This window comes from Mustela erminea, chromosome 16, assembly GCF_009829155.1.
Source record: "Mustela erminea isolate mMusErm1 chromosome 16, mMusErm1.Pri, whole genome shotgun sequence".
Taxonomy (NCBI): Eukaryota; Metazoa; Chordata; class Mammalia; order Carnivora; family Mustelidae; genus Mustela; species Mustela erminea.
In genome coordinates this window covers 64,419,337-64,433,049 of record NC_045629.1, presented here as the reverse complement: position 1 = coordinate 64,433,049, position 13,713 = coordinate 64,419,337, and the positions used below count along the sequence as shown (strand labels likewise).

The following is a 13,713-nucleotide window of genomic DNA, read 5'->3' as shown; positions in this document are numbered from 1 at the left end:
AAGCCAGCATGCCTAGCGCCTGTCTTCAACACAGGAACACGGCATACTTGGCTGTTATGGCCATGAGCAGAATATCCAGGGCTGAGAGGACCCTTGTCGATAGACATCTTACAGGCTTCTTGGCAATTAATTTTAGAAGATGCCTAATGCACAGTGGGTTGCTCACCTTCCTGACACTCAATTAACAGAGAATCCCAAAACAATGCATACAAATGCTAATAAATAAAGGCAAACATACCGAGAGGTTGGGTCTACCTATCAAAAACAGAAAAGACCTTGAAGGCTGTTTATGATATCATAAATCTTCAGCTCTAGTCTCTGTTATGTTAGTACTACATTTCTTTGCTTGAAAAATCTGCTCTAAGGTACAGGGGAAGTAATTACTGAGTCTTCCTAGGGACTAAAACAGAATCCCCCAACAGAATGTTTTAGGGGTTTCTTAAATTAATTTTTGAAGGGGATTTGGTAACTCTGTGTACTACCAACAACATAAGAGGATTTAACCTTTAATTTACTGTTTGGAAGATGTGTATTCCTTCTTGAAGGACCAAAGAATCATGCAAGGCCACATTTGCACTCTGTTTTGAAAAGCGTTGTTTCAGATGGGAAATAACATTATTCTAGTTTCTTCCTGTTAACGTCATCAGCATCTGAATATATGCAACAAAAAAACTAGATCTGAGGAGGGGCTTGGGAGGAGGGGGTGATTGGATGATTAGCATTAAGGAGGACACGTGATACAGTGAGCACTGGGTGTTACATACAACTGATGAATCATTGAACTCTACCTCTGGAGCTAATAATACACTATATGTTCATTAATTGAATAATATTTAATTTAGTTAAAATTTAAATTAGGTTAAATTAAAAAAAAAAAAAAAGGTTGTCTAAAACAGTCTTTTTATCTCAGACTGGTTAAAAACAACAACAAAACAAAGCAACCAATACGTCCTGTTCCCATCAGTATGGTAAATTACTTACAGTAACAACAGTGCAAATAAATGTCCATGAATCCTTGTCTTAGCGTTCCGTTAATGGCTAATCATTCTTAATGTAACCAAGTGAGTGACCAGGCTTGGCAGTGGGCTGTGCTATCAGGTAGAAGCGAGAAGAGATTTATTGGTCTTGGAAGGTTTTGCACCGGTTCTTGCCAACAAATGAGGCAACAGGTTGGCTAACCTCAGAGTCCTTGTTAGCTCTGGTATTGGTGATTCCGAGTCACCTTTAGGAAATCTAGCACTGGGGTGGGAGTTACTTAAGAAGATGGATTTGCAAGACACATCCAGGTCATAAAAAATAGAGGGCTGGTTCACTAGTCTTCAGCTCCCCTTGGTCTGGGTTAGCTGTTAATTTGGAATAGTCTGTAGAGAATGGAATCCCCAAACTTGGAGTCTGTTGCTAAAGTCCCATGAAACCCTGAAGGCGAGGTTCCTGAAGCACTTTCCATTGCAAGTGGGAGGGACATGGGGGCGGTAGGGTTAAAAGTCAGATGTTGCAAGTGGCAACTTGTGAGCTGACTAGGACCCATATGCATGAATGGTCTGACTCTCATAGTGTGGGGAAAAAAAACAGGCAAATTTTAAATTGGGAGGCTTCATAAAACTTCTGGATTTTCAGTTGTTCATAGAAGTAGCAACACTCAGCCTATATTCTGGCCTAGCAAAAACGGGTGGGAATTGCTCATTTTAGAAAATTTAAAAACCAAACTGTCCAACCTACCCTGTTGTCCCTTAGAGTGATTCTCTTCACACATTTGACAACATTTGAGTTTGTGACCTCCAGTCATAAACTGGATAAGGATTTGCCCCAGGTGCGCCAAATAGAAATACGCAGTCAGGTTTAAGGTATATTCCAAACAATTTGTAAGGAATAAAAATTAAAATACCAATCTTTGCCAGTGATTAACTTTTTGAAAGCCAATTATTATAAGATAGGTTCAGATATTCTTATCTACCCACCATGATGGGCTTTCTTGAAATTAGGAATAAGAGAGACAGTACAGTGCCTCAACCAAACATCACACGTGAGCTTGGACCTGTAAGTCATGATTCCCTTGGATGCAAATGGTGTAAATGAGCTCAGCTTGCTAACCTGTCCCACCCCAATACTGCATTACATAAAGGAGAAACCCAGGGGTATCCGACTTAAGGCAAAACTATACTCAGGAAATCCTATATTGTTATCTTCCTTTCTCACTCCCCTTTTTTCTTTTTCTCTCAGCTCTGCTCTCTCTGCTGACTTAATTCTCTAGCAAATTCTCTCCATATGTTGGCAAAGATAGCCGCTGACAGCAAGTCTAGGCTCATATCGTCCCTTGGGACATGATCTAAGGAAGAAAGAGAACTTCTCTCTTAGAAAACATGGCAACTCTAGCAAATTTTAGCAATTCTAATGAATTCTAGTGAACACCCAGCATTAATTTTACCAGTATTTTTTTTTTTTTAATTTATTCATTTGAGGGGCGCCTGGGTGGCTCAGTGGGTTAAAGCCTCTGCCTTCAACTCAGGTCAGGATCTCAGGGTCCCGGGATCAAGCTCTGCATCGGGCTCTCTGCTCAGCAGGGAGCCTGCTTCCTCCTCTCTCTCTGCCTGCCTCTCCGCCTACTTGTGATCTCTGTCAAATAAATAAATAAAATATTTTTTAAAAAATTTATTCATTTGAGAGAGAGCGAGCACGCCTGTGTGCACCCACACATGAATGGGGGGAGGGGACAGAGGGAGAGCATCTTCAAACCGCCTCCCACTGAGTGCGACGCTCAGTGAAAGACATGATGCAAGACGCAGTCTCATGACCCATGAGATCATAAACTAAGCCAGAACCAAGAGTCGGACGCTAAACTGACTGAGCCACCCCTAACCAATATGTATTTAGTGCATACTTCGAGTTTGGCTCTAGGCAGTGCTTGGAAACATTCCTGCAACCCTGCTTTTGTGGCTCTTACATTGTGGGAGGAGATGGAAGGGAATCAAAATGAAAAATAAACCTAATCAAGAACATTAGACGGGGAGCACCTGGGTGGCTCAGTGGGTTAAGCCTCTGCCTTCAGCTCAGGTCATGATCCCAGGGTCCTGCGATTGAGCCCTGCATTGGGCTCCCTGCTCAGCAGGGAGCCTGCTTCCTCCTCTCTCTCTCTGCCTGCCTCTCTGCTTACTTGTGATCTCTGTCTGTCAAATAAACAAAATCTTAAAAAAAAAAAAAAAAAGAGAGAGAAAGAAAAAGATCATTATATGGTACTTTAGAAGTAAAAGGTACCATGGGAATTTTTTTTTTTTTAATTATTAAAAGGCCCACTAGGTGAGGCGGACCAGCTCCCCAAAATCAAGAGAGATTCTTTTACCAGAAATGATCAGGGATACAATGTAGGCAAAAATGAGGAACTTATACTATTTATTCTGTAAATGGGACTATTTTTGTGACGGTGCACATGATCCCTTAGTGTTTCCTATGTGCTACTTTAGGGCAGACAGAGAAGGAAAGAGTAAGACTGGTTCCTCTATAGGGCAGAACATCATGAAAGGGCATGATCCCTCCTCATGCTCCACGTGTGACAATATCAGGTTTCTTGGAGTTCCCTAAATGCACCTTCCGGTTCTCAGGTCCCTGTCTTAGCCTATGCTGTTCCTGCACCTTGAATGCTCTCCTTCCAACTCCTCACCATCTTGGCTGTTTTTGCTGTTGTTGTTCAAGGACCCCAGCTAAGTTAGGCGCCCCTCCTGTGGACTCTCAGAAGACTTTTGCTTGTCCCTCTGGCAGGGAAACCATCTTCTCTTTCTCTTCCCAGCTGCTAGTGGTCTATTCAGTACCTGGTACAGACCTAGATAACCTGTATGATGGAGAGGATGAATGTGTTTATTGGCTGCTCTCAAGGACCACTCAATCCCCTGTGATCCTCTACGCAGTGAAGACCGAAGAGTAAAGGCCATCACAGCCTTCTGTCTCCTGATGTTATACCAGTGTTTACACTGCTTGCCTTTAAATCATCAGAGATGTTGACCTTTTTCTGACCCTCAGTCTCTACTTGCTGTATTGGTGCTCCCTACACAAGAATCAGCAGAAATGGGCTTGAGGACCCATAAGGTCTATTTGAAAAATTGGGGCGTGGCAGTTCAGTGGGTGGCTAAGAGCAGGGTCTTTATGTATACTGGTATCCCAGCTCTGTAGCTTAGTGGGTGTATGACCTTCAGCTGGGCACAGTCGCTCTTAATCAGGTGTACAGAGTAATATCTTCAGAGAATTGTGAAAGGTAAGGTTATCCGTGTCTAACTCTCCAGTGTTTAATTCAGGGACTATTCAATAAATGTTTGCAGTTGTGATCATTGCCAGAAGGAGGAAGAATCATTCCCAGCCAGCCAAAGAACTATAGGACCCATATTGCATGATCTTAGTGGTTCCAGTTTGCAAAGGGCATGCGTATGTTTTATGTCACTGGATGCTCAGTCACCCTATGAAACAGTGTCATTTTCATCCCCGCTGCAGAGATGAGAAAGCTCAGACTCACATATGCTTCCCTGAGCATTTATCTAAACCTTCTAGCTTTTGTCATTCTCACTCTCTCCCTATTTCTTTGCTCCAGATATCCCAAGTTCGGAAGGATGAGGAGATGGGGACACGAGGGTCAGGCTGTGGGACACTGGCTGTACGTCCAGCATTCATCATCACTCTGTTGCTCTTGACCGGTCAACAGAGGAGTAGAGCCAGGAACTTCTACCTTGTGCATGACACAGGCCCTTACCTGAGAGCAGATTTGGAGCTAACCCAGGGTACAAATGGCCCTTTCTTGGGGGAACTGTAAGTGACCTCTGTTTCTAGCAACAAAGAGCCCCTGTGATCCAGCCTCTTCTCTGGGAGAAGAAGCAGTCCCCAACCACTTAGAGTGGCACTGAGACTTCCCAGTGGGGTAGGACCTGAAGCCACATCCTTGGCACCCCTGCCAGCTTACCCAGAAATGTCCCCTTGTGCCTTATGGCATACAGTCACTGATCTTGAGAAGCTGTGACAGGGCTTCTGTTACAATTCTCTGCTCAGAAGGTAAGGAACACCTGAACTAAAGACCAAAGCCCAGATTGGGCCTGAAGGTCAGAAACATATGTCTAGATCTAAGTCTTCCCCCCACCCTTTCCCTGTGTGGCTTTGGTCCACTCCCCCTCTCCGAGCCTCACTTACCTAGTGGAACACGACAGATCCTGTGCCAGACTCTGAAATCTCAAGAGATTCCTTCCAGCTTAGAGTCGTCGGCGTGATGGCCACCCAGAGGTGGGAACGGTCAATGCTTACCTTGGAAGGCAGACGGGTCTTCGAAGATGTGGTCTTCCCAGGAAGACGTTACCCAGGGTTATTTCAGCAGGCCCGACATCACATCACAAGCGTGCTTCTGAGAGAGAGGCAGAGAGGACACACACAGGAGAGAGGAAGGAGGTGAGGCGAGGATACACAGAGCAGAGTGACGGGGCCACGAGCAAGGGAGCGCTGGCAGCCAGCAGAAGTGGCAAGTTGCAAGCACCGACTCTCCCCTTCGGCTTCCTGGGGGAGGGTGGCCTTGCCACACCTGAATTTCAGCCCAGGGAAACCGCTGTTGGACTTCTGGCTTCCAGGAGAACGTGGAATTCATTTCTGTTGTTTCTAGTCCCCGTGTTTGCTGTTTGTGGCCGCACCTGCAGGAAACAAAAGCACTGCCCTCTGTGTCCCCGGCCCCTCGTCCGTCCTGTCCTTGCTGCCCATCTGCCCATCAAGCCTTGCCATCTCAACTTGGTGCCTGTTCAAAAGAAGGACAAGACGCTTGTCTTTCTTTAAACCTGCAGGGAGGCAAAGTACTCACTTAGCGTCAAGTTCTCTGTTCCTTTCAACTTGGCATCTGCGGTCGTCCCCAACACAATACGGCCCCCGCCCTCGGCTATTTTCAGTTTCTCCTCATCCTGGGAGTCGGTTTCCAGCCAAGTCTCTTACATCAGGAAAGATAGTCAGTTAATGACCTTGAGATCATCAGTATGTGAGTAAAGAAGAGAACATTCATTTAGTAGCCCTAAGTGTATTCATTCAATGAATATTTGAGCATTACATGCCGGCACGGGGACAGCGACAGGAGGGAAGCTGACAGGACAGATACTGATTCTTACGGAGCAGGCATTGTGGTGGACCACAGCTGATAAAACCTTTATGTCTACACTCAAGTTTAAATTGCAGCAAAGTACTAATTTTCCAGGCCCGTTCGCAGAGCGTCAGACCCGTGTTTCTGCGGGGCGAGCTCTCTCATTGCCTATTCCCGGGCTCGAGCTTCTGCAGAGGGTCCTGGGAAAGCATTTTCAGCATGAGGACCACTGTTGGGGGCGAAGCGGTACAGAGCTTGGGTCATGACTGGTCCCTTGTATTTCTCTAAATTCCACCAGGATGTGCCCCCATGCTTCCCTTACCCCAGTCAACTCAGAGCTTTGGGATTTGAGAAGAATGTTGAAGAGCTAAAAGCACTATGGGGAAGAAGGAAGACTATTTGAATCCTTCCCTGTTTAGTTCTGTTCTTTCCATTACTTCTCTATATCCCAAGTGACCTCAAGAGAAAAAATAGCACTCACCCTCCCGTGATCTCCTGCACAACCAACACTCCTCACTCGGAATTGGGGACCCAGCTTCCTGCGCCGAAATAGTGCCCCCAGCCCTTGGAGACTCCAGTTGAAAAACTCATCATCTCTGAGGTCTGTCTTTTCTCACATCCCACTTTGAGGTATGAGGTACTGCAATTCAGAATTCCACTGTTTCTGGCGATTTCTTCCCCTCTACCCACATCCAAGCCACCAGCACCTCCTGCTTTAACTGCTGGGACAGTGTGTGGACTCTGCCCACTGCTCCTTAACTTCCCACCCTATACCCCCAGTCTGTTCACATGGGGACCTGAGGGATTCTTTTAATACATAAGATCACTCCCACATCATCGCTGGCTTAATATTTCCCATGTTCAGAATAAAATCCAAAGTCCTCACCAAGACCTAGCTGCCCCTGTGTGATCTGGTACCTGCCTTCTTTCAGAACTCCTTTCTTTCTTTCTTTCTTTCTTCCTTTCTTTTTCTTTCTTTCTTTCTTTCTTTCTTTCTTTCTTTCTTTCTTTCTTTCTTTCTTTCTTTTTTAAAGATTTTATTTACTTATTTGACAGACAGAGATCACAGGTAGGCAGAGAGAGAGGAGGAAGCAGGCTCCCCACTGAGCAGACAGCCCGATGTAGGTCTGGATCCCAGGACCCTGAGATCATGACCTGAGCCAAAAGCAGAGGCTTTAACCCACTGAGCCACCCAGGCGCCCCTAGACCTCCTTTCTTATCATTCTCTTGGCTCCTCGGCCCTCGGGACACTAGCCTTCCTGCCCTTCCGCTCATTGCTTTGACGTTTCTCCGTGTTCCGGTGTGGAAGGAGGCCTCGCCCCATCACCCCACCTACAAAATGCCGTCCTTCCTGTAGGGGTCCCTGTCTGCCCCCGCATAGCAGTTCCTTTGTAAATCGTCTGTCTCAGGCACTAAATGGTAAGCTCCATTGAGACAGAGAAGACGACTCCTCCCACAGCCTTAGTACCCAGAATGGTGTCAAGTACACAGTGGTGCTCAAAAAATGCTTAACAAAGGAAAGAAGTCAAAGGTCAGCCAGTGATCCACGGGGAGCACTTTAAGCTCCTTCCAGCTCTCAGAATCTAGGAGTCTGTGCAGGCTGAGCCGCCTGGATTCCCGAAATACCATTTATAACCAGGTGGGAAGATCAGGAAATGTCGTTGGTGCTCTGCTTCTGAGACTGAACTGATTTCTCTCTTCTTGATTCCTCGCTGTGAGGACCACTGAGGGCAGAGGAAGGTGCCCAAGACCTTCTCTGGAGATAAGGCAAGGAAGGCAAAAGGCGTCAAGGCGTGCCTCTCGGCTCTGTCTGCAGCAGCGGTCTCCCTCTGCGTCCACGTGATTGCTGGACGTTTAAAGAAGTCTTTGCTTTATCCAGTGGTCTTGGTCTGACAACCTCTTATTCCTGAAGTCCTCGGTTAAATGCTCTTTACTCAGTGACAGTCTCGTGGTTCCCAGACTGGGTTAGGTCACGCAGTTCTGCGATCTCATATTTGCCCTTTCTTAGCGCTCATCCCGTGCCTGTCAGCTTTTACCATTAGCTGCCTGCCTTGCCATTCTGAAGGCACCAAGGTTGACCCTGTTCTCATTATACTCAAGGTGAATGACAAAGTGACAGGGACACAGTAGGTGCCCAATAAGTATTTGTTGAATTAACAACTGGATTTTTATGCTAAGCAACCAAAGTGACAACATAAATTAAAAAAAAAAAATGTGATTGATGATTGACTACTTATCACTTCCCTGACCCCAGCATCAAAAGCACCACACTTTTTTGGACACTGTTTTGCGGTCAGCAGTAGGTGGTAGGGACAAAAGGTTAATAGGACATTTGCTGCTGGAAATGATCTGATTATTGGGCAGATTTTTCAGAGCCATGGACCTGGGTGGCTCTGTAGAAACCAACCAAGAAGACAGTGAATCAAATTTTGTTCGGACCATCCTCAGTGTGCAAATCGTGATCTTTTCTAGAAGTTGTTTTATCAGGAAGTTCTTCTATACAATTTTCTCATAATCTCTTTTCTTGTAATCTGAGCCCTTTATTTTCCTGCCACGGAAGATAAAGCCCAACTAAAGTTACAGGAGGAGGATTTAGGGAAGGCTCTCATGATCGGAATATTTTTCAACTTCTCAATTTTCCTTTCTACAAAATAGAAATAATACCTATTTTCTCAGGACTTGGATAGCAGCAGTTTGAGCAGCTGAGTATTTAGCGTGTGAAATGTTGATGGGCACAATTGTCTGCATAACATAGTCTAAAATGTGCAGATTTTTACAACTAATAGAATTTCCCAACTTGCATTTTTCAGCGCTAAAGCTATTGACCCACCCAAGTGGGGGATAACATTCTAATAGGGCTTATGGTTCCACACATCGACCAGTCAGCTGCATTACTGGAAAGGCTGAGGCTAGAGGTTCTCAGGGGGCCACCAAACAGAGAAGCTGAGCCATGCCCCCTGAACAGAATCCTCATCCTGACTTCCTAGCGCTGGGCTCTGGAGATAGACCAGCCAACTTACCGTGACTCAGCTCCCTTGTGTCTTCCCAGGGCCTCGGTGGCACCAGCTCCCGAGTGTCACAGCTTATGAAACCGCAGCTCAAGTCCTGGGGAACAGATAGGAGGATGGGTGATCTATATTTTGTTGTTGAGAGGGATTTAGATCATCTGAACTTCAGGAAGTTTTTTATGCAGTAGTTTTAAGTTGAGAGCATGTATAAAGAGCTGGATGTCTTATTTGGAAGCGAATTACCCACATAAAGGATACCGGATCCCGTTCTGTACTTCCCAAATGAAACTTTAGGACCAAGGTCAGATGGTGAGGTGAGCCTTTGAAGGCAGGGCTTTGAAGGCAGGGCTGTCCTGACCTGGAACTCGGGCTCACCAACCCTCAGCTCTCTACCTTTGAGTATGCCGCTGCCCAGAAGTTAGGAAAGGGAATCTAAAACCATTGGTTGTTTTGTTTTGTTTTTAAATGTATTAAATTTCGATCAAAGGGTCAATTGCTGCTGTAACAAATGACCACATGCTTAGTGGCATAAAATCACACAAAGTTACTGCGTTATAGCTGTAGAGATCAGAAGTCCAAAATGGGTCTTATGGAAAATCAAAGTGTTGGTAGAGATGCTTCCTGATGGGAGATAGGAGACAGTATGGAGATGGGAGTAGGAGAGAGAATCCATGTCCTTGTCTTTTTCAGCTTCCAGAAACCTGAATTCCTCGGCCTGCGGCCACCTCACTCTGACCTCAGCTTCCATTGTCCCTTCTCTCTCTGGCTCTCCTGTCTCTTCCCCTTACAGATGCCTGTATGATTAGGTTAGACCCTCCTGGATAATGCCAGATACTCTCCCCTCATAAGACCCTTCACATAGTCACACCTGCAAAGTCCCTTTTGTCATGTAACAAATTCGCAGGTCTCAGAGATGAAGACCTGGGCATCTTCGGCGGGGAGGGTATCATTCCATCTATCACAGGAGACAATTGGAACTCCTTGGAGTCTGTAAGTTCTTTCCTTCCTTTCTGAAAACCACCACAGTCTTCCTCGTGGTGTCAGCTATGGCCACCTAGGATTCCTTTCCCCTACCTCTCCATCCTCTGCCAGGTGTAGCTTTTACTGACGCTTCAGACTGCCACAGCTCACTGCACTCACGACCTTGCCAGGCCCTGGTCCAGAGCCAAGTCTGTATTGGTGTAGTTCTTATCGGTGCTGCCCGCCAAATATTTCTCTCCCCTCCCACCACCTTCTTGGCAGGTCATGGATGCACAATTCTTACATGTACGCTTACGTGTGGGCGGGAAGGTTCATGTGATTAGCTCTGACCAGTGATTTGTCAATGACCTCTAGGCTGTGATGCTGTGAGACCTTTTAACACCTCTTTTCCCGTCAGTACAGTAATCAGCCATGTTCAAGGTGGGTGGACTTGCATTTGATGTGTACAGGACGCAGGAAATAAACCTTATTGTAGCCACCCCCATAGTTGGGGATCATTTGTTACTGCAACATGTTACCTAACTTATCCCAACCGGTGCATTTTGCAAGGCTTACCAGGGGGTAAAAAAGAAGAGCAAACAGCGTAGATCACTCTTACCTGATTCTTTCTGTTTGTCTGTCTCTGTTTGCAGGCCACATACACTTCCCTATATCTCTGGTGAAAATGTCCATTAACCCTGTCTCCTGGCTTGGTGGGGGGATTCTGAAGAAGCAGAGAATTTAGTTTCTGAAGTGTATGTGATAATGTACCCAAGACATTGATCACACGTAGTTGACTCGACATCAGCTGAGATGAGAAAGCTCTGCAAGTCTGATGACGGAGGGCTGAGGGGAGTGAACGGGGGTGCTACAGCATTGAACCGCAATCATACTGTGCATCTCTTGTGCTAAGCCCTCACAGTGGAAGTCTGCTTCTGTCAGAGCAAGCACAGAGTGGGAGAGAATTTGGGAATTTGATGGAAACTAGTAGGAAGGGAGTCACGCAGACATCCTGGGGAACAGGAAGCCATGCCAGGCACTCGTTCCTGGAGGCTCCTTGTTTTGCAATCTTTAGATGCCCTCGCTCGCCCTGCTCCCCTCACTCCCAGTGCTTCTGCAGCCCTGGCCTGAGGCCCGAGATTGCAGTCAAGGTTTAGTTCCCACCGTCTGGAAATGGAAGTCTAGCTCAGCACTAGGGGGGCACCAGGCAAATGCCTGGATGCAGGTGACCATGGGAACTTTACATGCATGTTTCATGAAATGTTATTGTAACCTGGGTTAGACATTGGTCAGTTTCTCTATAACCACAGCGACCACATCCCGGTCTTCCTCTGGGCTGTCCAGGCATGAGTTCCTACAGGCCAGCCTCAGGACCCATCGCCTGCCAAAGTGCGCTGGTTCCTATGGCAACCTGCAATCTGGGTCCGAAATACCCAGGTTAAAATTCTGCTATTCTGTTTGACTCTGTGTGTTTTCAGTGGAGGACGGCCAAAATTAGATAAAAAGAGGGGTTCTTTTCCAAATTTGTGCATCGTCTTTATCCAGATGATCAATTCTTGTCAGTAAGAATAATTGAGGACCTTCACTCCTAAAGTGTCTGTTTAGAAGGAAACTACTGTTCCGGCAGGATTAGCCGAAAACGAAGGTGGAAATCCTTTCCAGCCATTGTTCATTTGCTTTTTCTTTTATTTCTGAAACCCTGCAGGGCGAGCCCTGCTGAGACTGACTGACAAAAAGCTTGAGCGGATGGGGATTGCCCAGGAGAACCTCCGGCAGCATATCCTACAACAGGTGCTCCAGCTGAAGGTGCGCGAAGAAGTCAGAAACCTACAGTTACTCACACAAGGTATCCTGCTGCTGCCTAGTGGGCGGATAGAAGGGGAGGATGGGAAGAAAGAAACCCTTGCCATCAGGACAAAGGGGAGCCAGGGAGAGACTATTACTGTGTCTTTGCAGAATTTCTTTTATTAAAAAAAAAAAAAAGGTACATAGATTTAAAGGCCACTTCCCTCCTAAAACTCTTTTTATAGGTCACTGGGGGAAGGATGCACAACCAAGGAGGAGCAAATGGAATTATCTGATGACCTAATTTCAAGGACATCCCATAGAGTTATATAGGTTGTGCACTGCACAATGCCAGAGATAGGGATATATTTGCACCCCTAGGGTTGTACGGTGCGGCCCAAGCTCCCTTAGTCTGACCACCAATTCTGAGGGAGGCCTTGGAATCTGCGTGACTCTCTAGTTCATACGATCATGTTACAAGTGGGGTTTTTGTTGTGTTTCATTTCACTTTGCTTTTCGCTGACTAATGGGAGAAAAACAGTTTAAAGGTGTGTGTCTGTGTATATCTATGCATATGAACACACACACTCTTGAGAGATTTTTGAGAACTCTATTTAGCATCCTGAAAATAGAATCATTCCTTAAAAATAGACTGTAAAGAATTTAAGCCCGGAATATTATGACCGTATAATTCTAAACAAAGATCATAATTAATTCGATATGTGGGGAGTACTTCAGAGACCTAGGACAGGAAGCGGCCGACAAAAGCTGGAATTTGCAGAAAACTTTAAGTTGCAATGTATGTAACTCATATGTCTACATAGGCTTTGGTTGCTACCAACCTCCACTGGCTATAGCCCTTTATTTATTTTATTTTCACGTCCATTACACACCATTTTAAGTGAAAGGAGGATAAAATATGTATTTTTGAGAGCCGAGGGTATTTTTCAACCCGTAGAATAGTCTGGGTGCACACTGATATTGGAGAAATCTGGGTCAGCCAAGTTTCATGGTATTGCATTTAGATTATAACTCAGTAATAGGCCATTTGCCTAGAGAAAGTGATGTACTGCCTAGAGATGACTGTTGTGGAAGGATGAATGCAGACTTGGAGTGATGGCAAATTAGTGTGTTTATTTGATATGCATTATTTGCATTTGTCTCCAGAGGCTTCCAGTGGTAAATTTATAGGTACAAGTACTCTGAGTGATTTAAATTTGAATCTGACATACTGATATACTTTTTAGTTTCTTTGAAGAAGTAAATAGAGATTCAAAGAGTTATTATAAGAAAGTCTATCCTAGTGCTGTTTACAAAACTGAAAAATTATGAACAGCAATATGGAAAGAAACAAATAATTTTTCTTAAATTCATAAGCTACAATATAATGCAGTCATTAAAATTAAATCTTCCAGGAATACATGACACCATGGGGAAGTACTGGAAATAAAATAGAAGAAATAAAAACATAAAAAAGAAGTGGGGGTGGGTGGTAAAGACCATGTAAAAATTTTTATTTACAGTATGAACCAAATTTCTTAAAAAGACTATTTTTTTATATGTACACAGAAAAAGGGATGCCAGTGAATGTGCCAATGTTTTGAAAATGGTTCTCTCTAGGTGGTGGGATTGTGGGTGATTTTAGTTGTTTTCTTTATATTTTTTATATTTTCCAAATTTTCTCATTTGAATCTGTATTATGGTTATAATCAGAAAATAATGCACATGTTTTAAGCTTCAGCCACATGCATCCTTCTGCCAGGTTCTGGTTAGTGTCTTGAGGTTGTCTCTGCTCTTTTGTTTTCCTCCTGTGATGATATATAGAAATTGAGACCTAAACTCATCTCGTGTGCCTTAGACTCTTTTTTTCCCTCT

At 45.0% G+C, this 13,713-nt stretch overlaps 1 protein-coding gene across 6 annotated transcripts in view; it reads left to right on the top strand.

Annotated features, from left to right (window-relative positions):
* Positions 1-13,713, top strand: part of SAMD12 (sterile alpha motif domain containing 12) — a 394,456-nt gene that overhangs the window by 208,537 nt on the left and 172,206 nt on the right. For all 6 annotated transcript variants that reach the window (XR_004279492.1, XM_032315619.1, XM_032315622.1 and 3 more), the window contains exon 4: positions 11,759-11,899. Coding sequence is in view for 5 of the 6 variants with exons in the window: in XM_032315619.1 (XP_032171510.1) it covers positions 11,759-11,899 (141 nt within the window). In the remaining variant the exon portion in view is untranslated. The remainder of the gene's footprint in view (positions 1-11,758; positions 11,900-13,713) is intronic.